The sequence below is a fragment of the Bactrocera dorsalis genome, chromosome 3, assembly GCF_023373825.1.
Source record: "Bactrocera dorsalis isolate Fly_Bdor chromosome 3, ASM2337382v1, whole genome shotgun sequence".
In the NCBI taxonomy this organism is placed as follows: domain Eukaryota; kingdom Metazoa; phylum Arthropoda; class Insecta; order Diptera; family Tephritidae; genus Bactrocera; species Bactrocera dorsalis.
In genome coordinates this window covers 52036332-52058833 of record NC_064305.1, presented here as the reverse complement: position 1 = coordinate 52058833, position 22502 = coordinate 52036332, and the positions used below count along the sequence as shown (strand labels likewise).

Here is a 22502-nt window from a genome sequence, read left to right as displayed (position 1 = left end):
GCACCAACCTTCCCCCCAAGCTTTGACCCATCCGTAAAGAAGCTTACTGTCCCTCTCCTCCAACGGCTTCTTCCCACCCATAACTCCCTCTTCGGTATATGGGTAGAGAAGAAACCGCGGGAGTTTGATATGGCGACTCCATGATCCAGATGATCCGGTATGCAGTCAAAGCTTGTAAGGATATCTGAGTGTTCAGAAACACGCTTCTTTAGGAACCCTGATTCCCTGAGCCTAATAGCCACTTTTGCGGCCATACACCTTCCGGCAATGTCCACGGCCGTTATCTTCAGAATTTCATTAAGTGCCAGGGTTGGGGTGGATCTTAATGCACCACACATGCTGATAATTGCAGCCCGTTGATTGCTTTCGAGTTTCTTAGCAAGTGTGGTCTTCTGTAAAGCCCTCCACCACATAAAGACTCCATATAACATTATAGGCTTTACTATGGTGTCAAAGAGCCAGAGGACCACTTTCTGTGAGAGGCCCCACGTTTTGCCGATAGCTCCTCTACAGCAGTAAAGGGTAATCGATGCCTCTTTGGCTCTCTCCTCGATAGTCGGCTTCCATGAAAGCTTCTTATCCAGGATGAGCCCTAGATACTTCACTGTATCCGCCGGTTGCAGGCGAATACCTCCCATTTGCGGCAACGGTGCCACTGGGATCTTATATCTTCTACTAAATAAAACCATTTCTGTTTTATTCGGGTTGATGGCGAGTCCACTTCCAACCGCCCATTTTGTTACCGATATACAGGGTAGGCCATTTAAAGTTGACCCATCTGGCAACGCTGTAACTTTTAACAGCGCTGACAAATCGGCTAATGTCATACCGCGTTAGAAGCGTCATTCGAAGACAATTTATACCATGGAACAGTACACTCCAAAAGAACGCGCTGAAATTGTTCAGCTTTATATTCAAAATAACTTTTCAATTGTGTTAACTCAACGTGCGTTTCGCAAAAAAAATAAAGTGAAAAGTGCTCCAGCTAAGAACACAATTAAGTCTTTATACGCAAAATTTGTGAACACCGGTAATCTCAGTAATGCCAGTCATGCATCCAGACAACGCACAAGACGTTCTGATGAAAATATCGAAGCTGTACGAGCCAGTATTGAGGAGACTCCATCGACATCGAGTTATCGCCGCTCTCAGGAATTAGACATCTCTCGCACCAAAAAAAATGACATGGATAACTTCTGGTTTCAACAGGACGGGGCTACATGCCATACAGCTCGACCAACAATCAATTTATTGCGACCATTTTTCCCCGGGCGATTGATATCGAAAAATGGTGATGTTGACTGGCCACCGAGACCACCAGATTTGACGCCACCAGACTTTTATTTGTGGGGTTATTTGAAATCCAAGGTATACGCTAATAAGCCAAAGAACTTAGCTCAACTGAAAGCCAACATTCGACGTGAAACAGCCGCCATATCATCCGAAACATTGGCCAAAGTCATGGAAAATGTCGAAAAAAGAGTGCATTTAGCTGTCAAAGCTAAAGGTGCCCATTTACGCGATCTAATTTTTAAATATTAGCTGAAACAAATCCCCTTGGACCAAAATAAATTATTTTTGAAATGAACAAAAAACATTGTTTTCTTTTGTTCTTTTTTTTTAGAAACAAATGGGTCAACTTTAAATGGCCTACCCTGTATCTCTGCGTCAGCTCGTATACGGTGCTAAGGAACTTTACTTTGACCATAAGTGCTACATCGTCTGCATAGGCAATCACCCGGAAGACCAGATCCTTTAGTTTCTTAAGAAGGTCGTTAACGACTAGGATCCATAGAAAAGAACCCCGCCCTGAGGGGTTCCCCTGCTCACATTGCGCCGCGCGCGCGCTGCCCTGTTTCGACCACTCTGTCACACAGAAGACTGAAGATGAGGTGCTTGAGGTTCGACTCAACCCCAAGACCATCTAGAGCAGTTATGACTGCCTCCGGCAAGACATTATTGAAAGGTCCCAACAGCGAAATCTTTAGCCTCGTTGGCTTCCTCCAGCCACGACACGATAGTGTGCAGGGCAGTGTCCACCGACCTGCCTTTACGATATCATGTTGCGCTCCTGATAGGTAGTCTCTCGGAATGCGCCTCCTTAAATACCAGTCCATCAGTCTCTCCAAAGTTTTAAGCAAAAAAGAGGAGAGGATGATGGGTCTGGAATCCTTTTCATTGGTTGTAACCTTTGAAATAAATTTTTCAATAAAAAAAAGCAAACCAGTTGATTTTGACGTTATGGATTCAATTTCTTTTGACAAATTTTTATTTTTGAGCAATCGACACAGCCTTATATAATTGAATCATGGTTTTGAATTAGGAAATAGTTTTGTTTTACAAATTCTTTGTGATATGATCTATAAAAAAAATTTAACAGTAAATTCATAAATTTTAGACTTGTTTCTTATGTGGTTTAATTCTAGCAAAAAAATATTAATATGTATTATACATACTAGAGCTAAGTGAAACATTCAATAAAAAAGTTTTATAAAATTGTTCTTTCAAAAAAATAGTTTTTTCTTTCACAAAAACTTTGAAGAACTGATGGCTTTTTACAAATTTAAAACAAGCAAAAATCAAAGGCTGTTTGAATCTCAAACAATTTTAATTTATTCAAATAATCACTGCAGAGCAACTCTTCGAATACTAATGATCGGTTAATATTTCTACGAACGGTTACAAACCGGATATTCGAATCATCGGTTTTCAAGATATTCGTATAATTTTAAGAGTCCTAGTTCACATATGCATATGTACATATATATACATATATATATTAGGGTGCTATAAAAAGTTCACTTTTCAAACTTTGAAAATTTCTGCGACAAAGTTTGATTATCTCAATTAGACGATTAAACGTAGTGATTTGAAATTTGGAATTTTCTCAATAAAAATAAAAAAAGATTTCTGAGAATAATAATTTTGTCGCGGGAATATTTTAAGTTTGAAAAGCCAACTTTATGAATATGTGATGGTTATTTTTGAGAAACGAAAACTAGTTGGTGAAATTTTAGTTTGAATGAAAAAACGAAAATTCTGAAGTTAAATGTATGGGAACCTAAAAAAAGTGGCGACCCCTTAGAGTTAAGCTACAGCGCCAGGCTTGAGGGGGGATGTTTTGTTTGTCAATTACTAACATTTGAGGAGGTAAATGTTGAAAAAAAAATTCCAAAAAAATTTTTTGAAGCATCTTAATATATAGGAGGATGGAGTCATGTCTAGAAGCTCACGCAAGTGAGGAAAGTTCTCTGATCGCCATTCACTTGGGAGTAATCAGAAACGATTCTTTTATATATGACTCAAGCAGCTCACGACTTCCGGTCTTTGACCAAGTATCCTCTGGGTAGCCTAAAAACATCCGTTCGAAGGCGAGCTAAAGCGAGAAGGCGAAACATCCCCTGGTATATAGCAATCAGCCTCGGATGAGATAACGACCATGGCAAACGAAATAAGGACTACGAAGGGCATGCATCTGGAATGTCCGGTCCCTTAATTGGGAAGGTCCCGCTGCCCAGCTGGTTGATGTCCTCACGAAAGTAAAGGCTGTCATCACCGCCACAAGAACTGAAACAAGTAGGTCCTTGTGGCATTTACTACAGTGGTCATATAAAGGAGCGCAAGTTTGGTGTGGGATTCGTGGTGGGAGAGAGACTCCGTCGCCGAGTACTGTCATTCACTCCGGTGAATGAATGTCTAGCCACAATCCGCATCAAAGCGAGGTTCTTCAACATATCGCTGATTTGCGCCCACGACCCGACGGAAGAGAAGGACGATGTGACCAAATAGGTCTTCTATGAGCGCTTGGAGCGCCTATGAGAGCTGCCCCCGCCACGATGTCAAAATCGTGCTTGGCGACTTTAACACCAGAGTAAAATCGACGAAACATCCCCAAATGGGTTGAAGGTGATCGACTTCGCCGGGCCCGAAATATGGTTATCTATAGTATTAGATTCCAGCATAAGAAAATACATCAAGCTGGCTGTCTCTGGATCGAAAAGCCACCAACCAGATCGATCATGTTGTGATACTCGGAAGACACGTCTCCACTGTTCTAGACGTGCGTATGCTCCTAACATCGACTCAGACTACTATTTTGTTGTAGCCAAGATTCGCACCCGCCTCTGTGCAGCAAAAAGCGCACGTCAACAAAGACAAGGAAGGTTCGACGTCGAGAAGCTGCAATCACAACAGACAGCCGAACGATTTTCTACTTGGCTTGCACTCCTGCTCTCTGAAAGCACTCGTAAACAACTCGGTAAAAGGAAATGTGGGACGGCATTTCAAACTCCTTACGTACAGCTGCCACCGAAACCATTGGTTTTCGGAAAGTGCAAAAGAACAGCTGGTACGACGAGGAGTGCCGTGTCACAGCGGAGAGAAAACAAGCTGCCTACCTTGCAAAGTTACGATCGACCACAACACGTGCGGGATGGGATAGATACCGAGGGTTGAAGAGAGAAGCGAGACGCATTTGCAGACAGGAAAAGAAAGACGCCGAAATGCGTGAGTACGAAGAGCTTGATAAGCTAGCCGACAAGGATAATGCTCATAGAACCCCCAAAGGTGACCTAGTCACCGATGCCCAGAGCATACTTAAACTATGGAGGAAGGCGAACCCGATTCCCCAATCGATGACGATGGAGCAGACGTTCCATTGCCCGACCATAAAGAAGTTCGAATAGCAATTACCCGCCTGAAGAACAACAAAGCGGCGCGGACCGATGGATTGCCGGCCGAGCTATTCAAACACGGTGGCGAAGAACTGATAAGGAGCATGCATCAGCTTCTTTGTAAAATATGGTCGAACGGCCTGGAAATCCAACGCAGGATAACTCTTGCCAACAGGGCCCTATTCCACAAAACAACTTATCAACTTTTCACTTTGCACTTATCAATTGATATTGTACTGCAAAGTGAAAAGCGTTTCTGTTCCACAATATTCTTTGCGAATCTCACTTTGCATTGAGCATATTTTGGCAAAGACTTTACGCTCTTTCCGCTCAGTGCAAAGTCTTTGCGCTTTATTGGCAAAGTCTTTGCACTCTCTTGCAAAGTGAGTGTGCAAAGTGTTCCACAAAGCGTTTTATCAACTTTGCATTTCTGTCTCATCACTTTTCACTTCGCATTGCTTTATATGTGTTGTTAAAATGAGCCGCAAAATACAAATTGAAAAAAAACTTGCTGTTTTAAATGTGATAAAAGAAAAAAAGCATTTTATTTGCTAGTTTTAAAAACAACAGAGTAAGTATTTTTTAAATAAATAATTGTAAATTTCAAGCATATTTAAGTATACATTTCTTTGTGAAGGTTAAGAAATTAGATAAACAGGCAGCATGGGAGGATGTGTTAAAAAAAGCCCAATCCCTACAACTGGCGTCAGCACAAAAAACATGGACCTATGCAAGGGACAGTTTGTTTGGGCTCTGGAAGAGCCGGACAATGGTAAGTACAACAATTTTATGCCTACACATATCAAATAATTATATTTGCATCATTTGTTGTTGTTGGAATTATTTTATTGTGCATTGCTAATAACTAACAAGCATGTTGTTGACAACAACAAAACAAAACGTCATCATAGACATTGTTGTTGTGAGTTAACAGTTGAGTACACTGTACAACAACTCTTGCTGATAACAACCGGTTTAACCAAAATATTACTAATTGCTATGTGTACTAGAGTGGATCTATTTTTTTTTCGACGAAGCGGTTATCAAAATCGTAAGCTACGATGAGATCAAAGAAAATTTGCCCAAGAAACCATGGCTTTAAAATCAAAATCGAGCTTCCGGTTTTTGACGAGAAACTTTTTGTATTTTTGCGAATTTAATTTTATTAATTTTCAGAGTAAAAGGGATAACGCCCGAAATACTGGATCCGGAGGTGGGAAGGAGAAGGTAATGGATGAAGCTGACTTCGCCATACTCGATATTCTGGAATCAGACTCAGCTGTGGTAGATGGTTTGAATTTGCCAGAAAGTTATGGCAACTCAGAAAATCTACCGTCAGCTGAGAATGATTCCAGAATATCTATTTCAGAAGAAACAATCGCCAATCCACCTCTAAACCCAAGAAAAAGGAAGCGCTCTACCAAGTTTCCAAGTGAAACTTTGGATAGAGAGAAAAAATGCCGGATGGAGCTCCTTGAGGTTGAGGTTTACTACCGGAAACTTCAATGCCTAAAACTGGAGAGGGAGCTCCTACTTCCACCCTCTGCTATCACACAGGGAATTGCAACGGCAGAAACAGAAAATGTATCGCGTCTGTTATTTGAGGAGGTTTGATTACCAAAGGCCAATTTTTCATTTGTGTATATTTGATTTCTAACCATTTTATTTTATTTTGAAATAATTTGTGATAAAAACAAAAAAGCTCTGAAATTAATAAAATGATGTAAATAAATACAAAAATACTTCCTTTTTTATTTATTCCCTGAGACCTTAATCTCAAACCCAATAAGATACAACGCTTTTGCAGTGGAAAAAAGTCATGGCCAAAACACCACTTTTATTTTAAAACAATACTATAATAGTTGGCATTAGGTAAAGTATTGTAGCAGGGAAGTAACCCTTTCCATTCCACTCTCTTGATCTATATTATTAAGGGCATCACTTTCTTCTTCAGCATTTTCATCCAATTCCTCGCTTTCATTGTCAGTGTATTCAGTGGGTTGCATATTTTCACTACTCCTTCCGATGCTACAGGCAATATTGTGTAAGATGGCACAAACTATGACTGTCTTTCTTGCAAACTCAGGCCTCAGTCGCAAATAATTTAGACACGGGAATCTTTCTTTAAGAATGCCAAAACTATTTTCAATTATGCGGCGTGTTTTTTTGTGGCAACGATTGAAAACTTCTTCAGCAGGATTATTGGGATTTCGGCGTAATGGTGGTATCAACCAGTTTTTCAATACATAACCACTATCACCCAAAACAACAGCATCCGGAAATGGTCTCCATCCATTGTCAAATCTTTGACTTACAGCCGAATTCCGTAGCACCCTTGAGTCATGAACGCTGCCCGGCCAACTTGCAGTTACACTGTAAAATGTGTAGTCTGGCCCACATATCATCATCACATTCAATGAGTGGTTTCCATGCCGGTCAACATATCCTTCCTCGTGTAATGGAGGCGCATCAATTTTAATGATTGTGCCATCAACGCAACCACACACAGAAGGGAATCCACCCATCAGAAAAAACTTTTCAGCAATACCACTGACATCATCGGGCCATCGCACTGTTTTTTGAAATAAAACGTCTATTATAATGTCGACAAATCTATGGATGGTTCTGCAAACTGTGGATTTTGCAACACCATGCAAAGCTGCAACTCCATGGTACTGGCAACCATTTCCGAGCCAATGCAGGCACAGTAGCAGTTGATTTTCAGCCGACAAAGCATGACTGCGCTGTGTATTGTGCTCTAATTTTTGTCCAACATTATTTAAAAGAAAATCTACCTGGATCGGATTTAAACGGAAGCACTCTTTAAAATTGAAATTTTGTAGTCCCGAAAAATTAATTCGGTCTCTATAATTTCTAGCTTTAACCTCGTCTTCACTATTGTCGAACAAAAACTCACGTCTTAACATTTTGAAAGCTTGACTAGTTATGATAATATGAATTTGCAAAGCGATCATTTACCTTGCAAATTTTTGACAAACTTATCAAATTTTGCTTTGCAAAAATAGAGTTTACAGTTATTGTGGAACGGAACAGCATAATTATATGCAAAGTCTTTGCGAATTACACTTTTCAATATAAGCTTTGCACTTTGCACAAGAGAACGTACGTGGAACAGAAATTGCAAAGAGAACATAAAAATTGCAAAGACTTTGCAAATTACACTTATCAATTTCAACTTATCACTTATCAAATTTCATAGTTCTGTGGAACAGAAAGCTTTGCAAATTGACGAAAAAGTAAGTTGTTTTGTGGAATAGGGCCCAGGTCCTACTTGAGAAGCAAAGTCCTCTCTCGACGAACAAAAACCAAACTCTATAAGTCACTCATAATTCCCGTCCTGCTATATGGTGTAGACGCATGGACTATGACAACATCTGAGAAGTCGAAGTTAAGAGTTTTCGAGTAAAAGGTTCTGCAGAAGATTTATTGCATTTTGTGCATTGGCAACGGTGAATGATGAGCTGTAGGAGATATAGTTGAACGAATTAAGAGGCAGCGGCTCTGATTGCCATTCACTTGGGAGTGGCCAGAAACGATTCTTTTACATATGGCTCAAGCACCTCACGACTTTCGGTCTTAAAGCAAGTATTCTCTGGGTAGCCAAAGAACATCCGTTTGAAGGCAAGCTAAAGTGAGAATGCGAACAATCCCTCCTAATAAGGACTAGGATTTAAGGGCATGCACCTGAAATCAGTCCTTTAATTGGGAAGATGCCACTGCTCAACTGGTTGATGTCCTCGTAAAAATAAAAGCTGACATCATCGCCGTCCATGAGCGCAATGGACGGGACAAGTACTGAGAGGAGTAGATCTTTGTGGTATTTACTACAGTGACCATATAAACGAGCGCAAATTCGTTGTGGGATTCGTGGTGGGAGAGAGATTCTGTCGCCGAATCCGAAGTTCTTTGACTCATCACTGATTTGAGCGCACAACCCGACGACAGAAAAGGACGATGTGACTAAAGATGCCTTCTATGAGCGCTTGGAGCGCATCTATGACAGCAGCCCCCGCCCCGGAAGACCTCCACTCCATTGGAAAGACAGGTGGAGAATGACCTAGTTTTGATCGGAGTCTCCAATTGGCTTCACACTGCAAAAAAAAGAAACGACTGGCGCGCTGTTTTAAACTCGACTATAGCCTCGTAAAAAGTGTCTTCAGATATTAGTGAAAAATTTGTCGAGCTCATTTAGTAAAATCCCAAAACTGGAAGAAACAAACTACCATTTGGAAACGTTGAAACAAAATTAAAAGACCTTGGCAACTGTTTCAAACATAAAAGGTCGATACAATTTACTTCTCCTAGAAATATAGTTTTTGAGTATAATTCAAATTTTAAATCATTGGTTTTTATCCACATGCACAAATATTGTGTTCATGATATTTAAAAGCAGTTTTGAGTGATCACGGCTGTTTTTTCTAACACGCGTGTATTAGTTTTGGCCCCACCATTTTTTTTCATCATAATATACATATACAATCGAAACTCTATAGCGAACTCCTATACAAAGAAGTTTTCTTTATTTGTTTTTTTATTTATTTATAATAATACATATATCAAAAAGAGTTTTATTATATAAATACATAAACGCAGCACTGGCTACGAGGCCTTCAGCCGCCTTGTAATTATAACTAGGTAAAAAGTTCTATTTGCTAAGGGTTAATAAAGATGTAAGTTGCTTGAATATGTTTTAACAAATCGTTGGTTTTTAAGAATCTATATACAATCATAACGTTTTTTTCTGAAGGTTTACTTAGTAGTTTTATGAGATCAATGTTGGCAGAGTTGTGGGCTGTTGAGTGAAGCATCGGACAGAGTGTGAGTAAGTGTTTGATAGAAGCGGTGTCATCGCAAAGCGGGCAAATGGATGGGCTTTTACCCGATAGTAAGTGGGCGTGTGTTATGATAGTGTGTCCAATCCTTAATCGAGTATATGTCTTCATTGCGCTACACGGTGGTTCCTCCCATACGACAAAAATAAAAAAGTCTATGTTTATATATTGGGCTTGTAGCTAAATAAATAGTTGCATATGCCATCAAATTTATGTATTTTGAGTTTGTTTTGATTATTTCTAACGGAACTTCTTGAGTGAAAGCAACATATGTACGGCCTTGCACAGAAGTAAATAGTTGACAAAAATAAAAGCGAAAGCAACGTGTACATTCAACTGCAAAAGTTTAGTTAAAAAAAGTGTCTAAATAAAAATACTGAAAATGGAGATTAAAGTAGATGGTAATAGTATTATTTTTCAGTAATAACAAGTTTTTAAATTGTGCTGTTGTTTTTAGAATAGCAAATTTTAATGAAGCGTCTTTTTGATTCAGTTTTGTTGTTCTTTGTTAAATGTATTTGGAGATTTAGTAACTTTGTCAACCGAATGCAGTGACCGGATTAGTGTGTAAATGTTGATAAAAGTATATAGTTTAAAATAATATTAAGTTCATGTGCAGGGATTTGCAGGTTTCTAAATAAAGTTCAATAAATTAACCTAACTTTTTAGTTTCAAAGTGTATTTTGTACATCAAATGTACGTGTTATAGCATTGGTTTTTGCAAATAATGTCAATAAACAAATGTAGAATTAGTTGTTGTTGTCTCACTATCTCTCTCTGAGATTAAAATAAACGCGGACAAATTTAAGCAATTCGCACTTGAAACTGCTGGGCTTGTAGAGAAGTACCCTTGGTTCTATCTTCCACCTTCAGTTCACAAGATCCTAGTGCATGGTTCCGAAGTCGTCGAAAGTGCAATAATATCCATTGGAGAACTATCAGAGGAAGCTGCGGAAGCCAAAAACAAGGATAATAAGAGGTATAGGCTTCAACATACGAGGAAAACTTCTCGAATTGCAACAAATACGGATATACTTAATATGTTATTGTTGAGCTCAGATCCATTTATTACAGGTCAACGAAAATTGCCATGCAAAAAGAAAAGCGCATTATTAAAATCTACAATAGAATTGTTGGAAGACTAATTACGTAAAGGAATTTTTTATTGAGGTTTACAACGTCCTTATTTTTCTTCCAAATTAATAAAAATTTTATTTGAACTGTAAAAAATAAATTGTTTAATTTTATAAAATTAAATGCCACATCTGTTTTCCTTTCTATTTATTAATAATAAATCCGGGAATTGGAACAAAATTTATCACATGCTCAGGTATTTTAACGTTAGAATTATATATGTATGTAGAATATGAAAAGTGGGCGTTATACAATTGCGATTTTTTCAGAATATCGTACTTGCATGAACAGAAATATGCTGTGTATATTGCAGGTCAGTATCTTTATTCTAACTATTTTTGTCGCTATCCTCCATACAAATGGAACCACTGTGCGCTAGTTGGAACTGTTGACGAGTAGATTATTCGATTTCGGACAGGGTTTATGTCCGCGTAGTGATGTTTAAATGTTTTCCATTCGCTTGCTTTGGTTAGAAATGTTTTGCTTGGATGAGGCATAGTATGTAAATGCAGGAGTCCTGGCTACATTTTTCGCAGCGAAGTCTTCAAAGTAGTTGCCTGAAATACCAGCATGGCCATGGATCCACATTACTTGGATTTTCTGAGGGGCACCAATGACCGCGTACCTGATAACTTCTATTATGGGATTGCGATTGGAAGGAGACGTTATTGCAGACATACACAGACATTTGCTGTCTGTACAGATGAGGAACTTTCCTTTAGTCTTTTTTGCGTGATTAACTGCATGAAGGATAGCAGATCCTTCAGCGGTAAATACAGAGCTCGTTGAGGGGAGAAGCCAATTGCAAATAATTTCTCCTGTGGCAGTGACAACTGCTAACGAAGTGGAATCGATGGACTTGGAGCCATCCGTAAACAATAACTTTCATCCATTATTTGTATAATTAGATTCCAGTTCAGCAAAGGTTTGTTGAAAGACTTCGTTTGGTGTGTTTTGCTTGGACAAAAACATAAGCTTATTCTGTAGGATTTTATCATTGATCAGACAGGGAGGATGTCGTGTGGTGAATTTGCATGTTGCGTTACGTAAAATATTATTTTCTGCGGCGAAACTTAAGCATCTCGAAAAAGCCGATTGTATTCTTGGAATTTTTCTTTTTTTCGCCATACCCACCCATAGTTGTATTTAGTAATGGGTTGGTGTTCTCAGCCGTTTTCGCAAGAATTTGGAGCGAAGAATCTATAATTTTATTTTGAATAGTTGGTAAACCAGATTCAGCCATTATCGTTTTTATTGGCGAGGTTGGAAAGGCCCGGAGACTTCGCCGTATTGCGCAGAAATTATAAGAACACTGTGTTTTGAGTCTACTTTGAGTGAATTATAATCTCCATATAACGAGTTTCTCTATAGCGAATATTTCCTTATAACGAAGCATTTTTTTCGACCGTAACTTCAAGATTGAAGCATTTTCAATCTCCATATAACGAATTTATTAAAATTATTTTTCGCTGTTATTTACATAAGTATATCAGTAGTAGGCAAAACCGAACGCAGGCACACAAAAAAGAAATCGACATCGCTTTGTTATGTGTTGTATTGTTGCTCTATATGTACTTTTTGCTTTCACAATGCACAAGCAGAGACTAATGATTTGGATCGTTTATTTACCATAAAAATGAAAGTGTATTTTGGGGAACCACCGAACTATGGAAGTGACAACTGGAATCATTACCATCTTCATTTCTTCTAAATTGTGAAATGACTAGGCGCATAATAGCCCTGACAGACGACAGCGCTAATTTGCATTAGCTTGCTTAATTTACATTTACTTGCGCATTTCACCCAGGTTAATGCAAATTTGTAATGAACAAGCGTTTACAGCATCAGAGGTAAGCAGTTTTATATTGCTAATTAAATTATGTACAAGTATTTAACAAAAACAAATTTAAAATTTTTAAATGACAGAAAATAAACAACGCATAGTTTGCTATCCATTTTTCCAATATTCTGAATTTTTTCGCACACTTTTTCCGCATTACAATCAATTATTGCTTTTAATTTCGCTCTATTGTCTTTGAATGTATTTAATAATAAACGAATTTTTTCGCTAAATTTATATTGATTTTCCAAAAATACCAAAATTTCTATTAATAATTTCTCAAATTCATTTTTATTTCACTTTTTTTGTTTTAATTAAACAAATTTCACAATCAGCTATGGCACACAATCGAATTGCACAAGTCTGCCGTCTGTCACCATAAAATTTCAATGCGCTTTATGCACATGCTCGTAAGTATTGCTGAGGAAAAAAGCTTTTGAAAAAGCTTCAAAAAAAAACATTGCTAAGCAATTTGGAATTCCTTCCGGTAGCTTGTCTACGATAGACGAAGATATGTATTGTGACTCATACATATGTATGTACGAGTATATGGACAACTTCCTTCATCAGTTGAAGGTTTTCGTACTTATTTGGAAATGGAAACCAATGTAACAAATACTGTGTCTACTTCTCTAAATGTGATAGAAAATGTACTTCAAACCAAAACAACTGACCAATACAAAATGTTAAAAAGAACAAGTTTGATTTTTTTTCTATGTAGCGAATTTTCTTTATAGCGAAGTAAATATCCAGTCCCTTGGAATTCGTTATAGGGAGTTTCGACTGTATATCAAAACTTATTACTTTTTTTTTATAATTATTCACCCTTTTGTGAGCAATAACCTAATTTAAAATACTTTCATATTATTTTAAAAATCTTCAGCTTATTAATTATTTGTCAAACTTTAACTTTTACAAGCAAATTTTAATTGAAAATCATAATGCGAAAAAAAGAGTTGGGTTGAATTGAAGTTGAATGGTTCCCTTATTCGAATCAGAATTTAGACTCATTCGAGTCCCTGACAGTTAAAAGTTGGTTCCAAAGCAAAACAGAACCGATTATTTCCATTTGGATTCGGGTTCTTCTAAATTATTTGTAGATTTTATTTTGTCGGCACAATTATTATTAGAAAAAACACTAGGCCTATAAGTCTCACATCTTTCATGCTAAGGGGGATGGAGAAAGTAATAGATAACCACATTAGATCGGAAGCGCTGAAGATCGCACCCCTACATGCCAGACAACACGCGTACAGAGCGGGTGGATCAACAAACATTGCTCTGTACCAACTCACGTCTGAGCTGCAAGATTCGCTGGATAATGGCAAGGTTGCGATCTCGCCTTCCTAGACATTGAGGGTGCCTTTGATAATTCATCTCACACTTGCGTGATCAAGGCACTTGAGAGAAAGATGGATAGAAGCCCTTCTGCGCACTAGGGTAGCGGAAACAACGGTGGGAGATAGCAAGATTCGTCTTGGTACCACAAGGGGCTGCCCACAGGGTGGAGTACTATCCCCTCTGCTATGGAGCTTGCTAGTAGATGAACTCCTCGAGTTGCTCACCAGCAATGAAATCCGCTGTCAAGGGTACGCGGACGATATTGTCATAATGGCGGGAGGCAGATTTGAGAATACTCTCTGCGACATCGTCCAAAGGGGGTTAAACCTGGGCGAAAGGATGGTGCAACACGGTAGGGCTAAATATCAACCCAGCAAAAACCACCGTGATCCCATTCACTAAACGGAGATCTCTTCCGGGCCTGAGGGCCCTAACAATAGGAGGCACAGGGTTGGAAATGTCGAAGGAGGTCAAATTCCTTGGCCTCACTTTGGACTCATCATTACGGTAGAGTAGGCATTTGGACTTAACGTGTCCAAAGCAACTAGAGCACTTATGGTATGCAGACGCCTGGCCGGCAGTTCATGGGGATGCAATCCAAGTATCATTAGATGGCTGTATACCATGATAGTAAGGCCTATTGTAACCTATGGAGCGGTTGCCTGGGACACCAAAGCAGCGCAGTTTTCGGTGATCCGGAGACTGTCAAAGCTGCAAAGACTTGCCTGTGTCTCTCAATGTGCACATGCCCCACGGTGGCACCGGAAGTCATATTGGAGCTCACACCGCTGCATCAGGTGATAAAACAAGCAGCAAAACACACCATGCTGCATATGTCAGCAGAAGGCTGCGGAAGAGGGAAGATAATGTCCTCTAGACAGATGGACGTACTAGCGGAAAGCACACCGCTAGCCCTCCTCCCAAAGGACGGGACCATGAAGAAAATAAACCTCAAAAAGAATTTCAAAGTTACTCTAGGCAGCAAGACGGAGTGGTGCGATTCCACGTTGGAAAGGCTGCTGGAAGACAGTACCATCCAGTGGTAAAAACACCGGAGGGTATTGGGGTAGGTATTGCGGGACTGCGTACTAAGCTGTCCATACAAATGGAACACTTCCCAAGTATCTTCCAGGCTGAAGTTTTTGCCATATGTCAGTGCGCTGAAGTCAACCTCGGCCGCAACTATTGCAACCAGCGCATAGCTTTTCTGAGCGATAGTCAAGCGGCACTAAAGGCGATCTCATCATATGAGACCAAATCGCTTTTAGTCGAGGAACCGCCTGTCCTTGTGCAACCGGGTGCACCTAATTTGGGTGCCAGGGCACAAGGGAACAGAAGGAAACGGGAAGGCCGACGAACTGGCCCGCGCTGCGCCAGCGTCCAAGGTGATGGGACCAGAACCATATATAGCGGTAGGATCCCACACTTTTAAGGAGCTGCTCCGCACGGAAGAGAGAGTGGAGAGAGAACGGTCTACACAGGGCACTGCAGGTTCAGGAAACACCTGTCCAACATGGGCATAGTCTCCTGTGCTAACTGCCGATTCTGCGACCTGGTACAGGAAACACCAGCACACCTAATCCTGGATTGCACAGCAATCTGTGGGAAAAGGCTTCAGGCCCTGGATTCCATTTATATCCGCAGGGATCACATCACCTGAGTAGCGCCCGGCAAACTCCTGGAACTATTCATTCTGCTGGGGCTCTGGGAAGACATGTGATACAGGAGAGGGCACAATAGACCCTAGGTCGCGGTGCATTACCTCATAATACTATCTGTCTATCTATCTATCTAACACTAGGATCACAAGCAAACAAATTATTTAGACAATAACAAAATTAACGGCACTTTAAATATTTACCCTTTTTTATTTTACGCGTACTGTGTATGTTCGTATTAATTTATATTTGCATATACATATGTATAATTTATAGCTTTTATATATGTATACATTAGAGCACAAATTATGAATTTTAAATATTCACAGCACAACATGCGCCGATGAATATTTTAGTTGTGACAATATGTTGAATTACATGCAAACAGATGGATATATTGTGTAAAAGGTTCAAATGTTTATATACACATACAATTTTTGCTTTGTATTGCACAATTTTTAATCTCGATGTCGAATACCGATAATTAAAATATATAATTTCTAAAAATGTGGAAAGTAAAATGTGGCAAAAATTGATTTCTTTTCATATCTTTAAAGCTAGTTTTCAACATTTATTCCGATTAAAAAACTGAAAATTTTTCGTGTAATTTAACTTAAACTATTCCCCTTATGATGTAATACAGCTAGATCAACTATTATACTCCTTTACCATAAGAATCAAATGATTAGACGATGTACATGACTTGGGTTTATTGACTGTTGACGTTTTACCGTGGTATTGCCATCCACTGTCACCACGTTAACAACATGACTACTGGACTGGTGATTCGATTGCAAATGGGTATGATGGTGGCTAATGTCCCCAACAGTACTGGTGTTACTACTACTTGGATGAAGCAGTGACGTTGTGGCTTTGACTCGTCTATGTAAAATTCGTTTACCCTAATAAAAACTAAATTAGTATACAGCTAGTTAGATCAGAATACAAGAGTCTACCTGTCGTGTTTTGTTTGATTTGGATTCTTCTATTAGACTATTTGGCACTTGAAATAACGCTTCTCCACGCGTTATCAGCATATTGGTAAGACGGCAGCACTGTGCAGCCATTTTCACTTGTTCCTCAATACTATTTTTGTCCGTTGGGTGTATGTAACGTGGCGGGAAAAAGGATGGTGCAATTATTGTTGCAACATTGTGCATATTCATTTTATTGTAATCTTTTTGTTCAATAATGTTGTTCAGAAAACGTATCAGAGTCCGCAATGTGTTTCGATTTTCATGTGGTAGCATCTGAACGACAATAGCCAGAGCTTTTGCTTGATCTGCTAGTGGCAAAGCATGGCATTGGTAGAAAAGTTGAATTAGTTCATTCGTGAGCAGTGGTTGAGGAAGCTCCCGTAGCCAACGCTTGAGTAGGGCACTTAGATCATGTACACTAGTTGAACTCAATAGTTGCGTGAACTTTTTCGGCTTCTGATAGAAAGTCGACTCTAGCTCATTGTAAAGTATTTCAGTCTAAATTTAAAATTATTTAATCAAATTGCATATAATATTCATCGGGAAAAGAAAGTTACCTTTTGCTTGTGCCCGGCAACGCGCAGAATTCCTTCCTCTTTAGCACCCCGCTTATTTAGTTCTTCTAGAAGACCTTCTAAAAACAATGGCACCAACGTGGAGTCTCTACCTGTTATTTGCTGATCACGCCGTATAAGAGCATTTAAAGAAACGCCAAAGAGGTGACCCTCTTCTTTTCGACGTCTTTTAAATGGTTTCCGCTTATCAAGCGAAACATGATTTCGATCGAATAATGCCGCTAATTCTAACCAGAAAACAGCTTGAAGACGTTTCAAATCTGTTTCGTTAATGGTATCTATATCTGTACAAAACTCCAATGAAGCGTCACTATTATCCACAACATCCTAAATAAAAAATAAATATTAGAGAAAATCAAATTATTCGCTTTTCCTAAATTAAATAACATTTATCTAGTTCAACTACTTACCACTCCATCTTGACTAGAAGTCTCACGAAACATATTTTCAAAACTAATACCGTCCCTAGAAGATGGCGAGTTCTGTACACTTTGTGGTGGGGTCTCCAAGTGTATTTTTTGCGGAGTGCTCTCCGAAGAAGAAGAGCTCGACAGGCGCGCAGTATTAGATAGACATTCGTCACTCGATTCTCCTGAAGCGTTGGTATCACTGTTTGAATATTGTATAAGTTGACCGTGTACATGACTATAGTGGAAAAATTTCGATTTTTAATTGGTGAATAGAAAGCTTCGAAATATACAAACCCCACTGAGCAGGATGGATCCGAACCAGAACGATTTCGTGGGATATGGATGGTACCAATACGAGAAAAACCTAACAACTCAATGCCCTCTGCAGCAAACATTGGAATATCACAGCGAACGTGTGAACCTCGAAAAATGTCCTGCGAACCTTTAAGTGGAGCACTTGGCGTTCGACGGAGTCGCTGTTTTTGATTTTTGCTCAATTGTAATGTCTGATGGCCATTTCCTGAGTCTGCAACCGATCCATGATCGAAAATGCTCACAAAGCTTGGTCTGCATAAAGAAATTAAAGATGACAACATTTTATAATTAAATTTTTTAAATATGTATTTCATTTATTTGATTAATTTCGACATTCAAGGCATGTATTTTTTATTCATATATAAATTACTTACATGGATGTGTTTCCCCAAACTTCGTCTCCGTGGATAGAGTCTAAGGAGTCAGGAGTAGCACTGCGAGATCGTGTTCCTGTGCTGGATTCCTAAAATTTATATTATTATTTTAGCAAAGAAACATACAATTGTAACATGTATTTTGCTTACATCAAAATCTCGAAAGACATCCCTAATATCAGGTTTGCGTTTTTGGCGATTTTTCGTCCGACCTCTTACTGTGTGATTCAGCGCCCGAACGCGTTGTTTTATTGCTTCGGCGTGAGGCATAGAGAGTGAAGCTAATATCGGTTCCAATTCTGAAGTTCGTAACTCGAGACCCTATATATTAAATATAAAACATTCGTTGCGTTAGGGAACTTTTTCACCAAATACGTATACATATACTACTATATAATTATAAGCTTCCTCACATAAATATTTCCCGCAACCATCAAAAAATAGTAGAAGACAATATAAAATAATTTCTGTACAAATGTTTTAAATTGGACGCAATATTTCGTAAACAAATTTAATTCAATCAATTGACCATAACTGACATATGGATGGTATGAACGAAAGTCGATAAAATATGTTTGAGCAAGTTGCAAACAGAGTTGTAATCCCGTACAAAAAAGAAACCTGCAGTAATAAGCTAATACTATGTTCAGACCGAAAATTTCAAAGATTAGATTACATTTAAGCATTTCATAACCCAACAGTGTTCTCACTGCCGTTAGAAAGATCAAAAAACAGCTGTTATTGTCATTCAAGAATTCACATCGCTTAATATTTATCAAAAGAAAAGATTGTCATATAGTATTTTGAAATAAAAGCCGTCTTTTTTTAATATTTTCCATATAATAGAAAGAATGGATGCATTTTTTCATTTGCTTGGCCGATTTTCAGGTGAAATTAGATTCATTGCTTTAAAAAAAATCTGTTTGTTTACATTTTTTTCCCTTTGTAGTGTCTAAATCAGCTGTGATAATGTAACAGTTTTCCAGTGCTGACTAGTATTTTTCCAGTGCTGACAAGTAGATTGCGCAAAATCAGAGTCGCACGGACAGATTTAGCGTGGATCAGTTTCAAATCATTTCAATGAAGTGATTTGGAACTGTCATTTTTGTATGGCGAAATCTTGATAAATTTTTAAGATTAGTGGGATAATCCATTTAACAGCCGAAATCGTGTGATTAAGTGTCGGTCTGAACATAGTGTAACGGGGCATCTCGACAGGATAAAATCTCTGTCTTACTAACTGTCAAATCTATTGCAATTGCCATTGCCAAATCTGTATGTGGGCATTAGTTATCATAACATAATCATTTGCGAAAAGGCGTAGGGTAGGTAGGTTCGAGGTGATGTAGCGTATGCTTTGAGCTCTTGAAAAACTTATCTTATCATATTGCGAAATGCCGTCGGGTAGGTAGCTGATGTAGCGCATGTTTTGACCTCTTGAACTGTTTAAATCTTTTATGAGGAAAATAAAAAAAGGATTACGATCCTTTTGTTTACAAATGTATTTCTGGGAAAATAAGAATTCATATTTTTGGACTACTATATAATAATTGTGGCATAAATTTTAAATACCAATTAAAATAATAAATTTAAAATGAGAAATGATATTTTGATTTATGCTTATATAAGTTTATTAAATTTAAGACTTTGCTCATTCCTAACCCAATTTGCAGAATTATTCTGTAAATTAACAATATTAAACTAAATATTAATTTTTTTGAAAAATGTTATTTTGAAAATGTACTTTATTTTATTTTTATAATATAACACAACACAATCGTCTTAATATTCGCTCTTCTAAATTTCATATTACCGAAATGAAAATGCCGTCGGCATATGTGTAAATGGGATATGTTCTCTTCGAAATTTTCATAGGAATGAAAACTGCGCTGTCAAACTGCTGAAGTGACAGCTTATTGCTTACAATATATGGTAAACTAATTAGTTTGCCATATATTGTAAGAAATAAGCAATATGGAGTCTCCACAGGCAATAGGCAGGGAAAACCAGTTAGTAAGACATAGATTTTATCCTGTCGAGACGGCCCGTTAGGTAAATTCATTCACTAAACAGTCTTTAGCGTTAGTCTCACAATATTGTCTCAAATTTGTGTCCTGATAATTAGCAAGTCACACAACTAAAAAGATATTAATCGATTGTATTTTTTTATATTTTGTAAGCAACTCAAACAAGAAAAGTTTAAAAATAAAAAAAAAATTACATAAATTTCGTAAATATTATGAAACAACATCAACATATATTTTTTATCTTTGTTGGCAATCGTGTTTTTGATTATGTTATAGAAAATTTTACATTTGTTATCGAAATATCTGTATCTCAAGTCTCAAAAATTGTCTCTAATTCAAAATCTCAAATTTAGAGACTTGAGACTGTGTTATAGTACAGAATCGCACGGTTAGAGTCTTGTGACTGTATCACAGTACAGAATCGCACGGTAAGATATAAGTCAGAAATTAAATAATAGTCTCTGCTGAACTCTGGCTATGCGCATAGATTTTACAACTGAGAGCTGTTATTTCATGTTCTGGTTAGATACTAACTGCCCTAAATAAAAGCTGCAGCGGTCAATTACAGTCAAAAATTCTTCATACGCACAGATTTTCTAGAATTTACGCATACTTCCATTTAGGTATGATTATTCAAAATTTTACAGGGCTCTGGAGCCCTGTTCGGATTCACCCCGAATAACATCAATATATCACTTTCATCCCAGAGAAATTTTATTTTCTACCGTTCGGCACACTGCCTAACCAAGACTCCTTCTGGCGGTAAAGTTTACCAGAACTTAATTGACAGATGGTTGCTAACGAGGTGTTGTTAAAAAAAACAACATGTCGCCGATAAAGTTATGGTTGAGCGCTTAACCAGACATTGAGAAAACGGGCCTTAAAACGTATAAGTTTCCTGGGGCTATTTTTATATATAAACACTAGTGAATCCGGTCAGCCTTTGCTGTGGTATACATTTTACACTACTATTCATAAGAAACTATTCGATACAGTGAAATTTTTATTTACGAATAAAGACGAAAACGTTTTTGTCGACATAAGAATCCTAAGGATTGTACTTGAAGTTTAATTTTGAATATGTTCATACAAATAAATTTCTTGGAAAAAATATCGAATTTAAGGCTGCATGTCAATGTCTGGTTACCAGTGTTTCTGTCCACTTAATAGAGTTGTCCGCTAAATAGCTTGTACCTAATAAACATCAACAAATGGAGTTGTCCACTTAATAGAGCTTTCATTGTATTTTTTATTTATGAATTGTTTTTACTAGTCTATCTTCTAAGTTGGTTCGAACTGAACACAAGGTGCTAAATTTTCAGGAGTCCATCGTGGACAAACAACGTTATATGTAATATTTTATATATGTATACACATATTGTTGAAGTGTTCTTGTTTTTTTTTACATTTTCAATGCAAATTAACTTATTTGGAGAATTTATTTAAATGGAGTTTTTACCTGCTCAAATGGTTTAATGAGCTGTGGAAAACCAGCGGCTACCAGCCATTCAGCTTCCAATTCACCCTCTATAAATAATAGTAAATTAATTAATTTTTGTATTAAGTTTAAAAAACATAACTCACCTTCGTAATGCGCCTCAGGTTCATTATGTGGCGAATTCGTCTGATACTCATTAAGAAATTCGCTGTAATCTTGATCTGATGTGTTGTCTAAAGATGTGTTGCTACTTGTCATTTTAACATGTTGACTTTTATTTATATTTGGAAAATATGGCATATTGTTGCTTTGATCACTTTAGCGAAGAAATAAGAAGTTTAGAAAATTATTGCACAGTGTTAGGCCTATCAATATTCCTGTGCCTTTTTATTTCTATTTACAGTGCAAGACACGTACAGTCTACTCCATATTGACAATGCTGTGTTCGATTTGGCTGCCGTTTGACGAATGAGTAAGCTGCTGCTAAAAGAAAAGAGTAAAATCTTCATTTAATCAAAACAATCAAACAATGTTTTAAGCACTATAAGTATATGTACATACTATATACATATGTAACTATTTAGTAAATACATTTATACATATGTACTATATGCATATAAACAAGTGCAGCAAGGTGTTTCTGATATAATAGCGTTTAAATGCTGAACATTTTTAATAATGCAAAGTTATACATACATACATACATATGTAGTTATGAACGTATGCCACAACAACAACAGTAATACTTTTTCAATACCAATCGGAAACCAACATGTTGCATGCGTATGTATGCTTTCAATTATGCACATTTGCTGTCAACTAAAGCTACTCGACGAAAAAAATCTTTGTGGAGCGCAAAGTGTGTCTATAGGTTACATTTCCGTTTG

The 22502-nt window shown here is 37.8% G+C and overlaps 1 protein-coding gene across 8 annotated transcripts in view; it reads right to left on the bottom strand.

The window, feature by feature from the left end:
- Window positions 1-15689: 15689 nt before the first annotated feature.
- LOC105225351 (rho GTPase-activating protein conundrum) overlaps window positions 15690-22502 on the bottom strand; it is a 38276-nt gene continuing 31463 nt past the window's right edge. For 4 of the 8 annotated variants that reach the window (XM_029549807.2, XM_049452872.1, XM_049452876.1 and 1 more), the window contains 9 exons: window positions 21762-22098; window positions 21637-21704; window positions 18301-18471; window positions 18151-18239; window positions 17756-18028; window positions 17462-17696; window positions 17034-17378; window positions 16456-16974; window positions 15690-16401 (listed from right to left, as the gene is read on the bottom strand). In XM_029549807.2, coding sequence (XP_029405667.1) covers window positions 16177-16401; window positions 16456-16974; window positions 17034-17378; window positions 17462-17696; window positions 17756-18028; window positions 18151-18239; window positions 18301-18471; window positions 21637-21704; window positions 21762-21915 — 2079 coding nt within the window. In that variant the 5' untranslated portion in view covers window positions 21916-22098 and the 3' untranslated portion in view covers window positions 15690-16176. Of the gene's footprint in view, window positions 16402-16455; window positions 16975-17033; window positions 17379-17461; window positions 17697-17755; window positions 18029-18150; window positions 18240-18300; window positions 18472-18563; window positions 18709-21636; window positions 21705-21761; window positions 22099-22502 lie in introns of those variants that run through there. The other 4 variants (XM_049452877.1, XM_049452873.1, XM_049452875.1 and 1 more) reach the window with 2 other exon arrangements.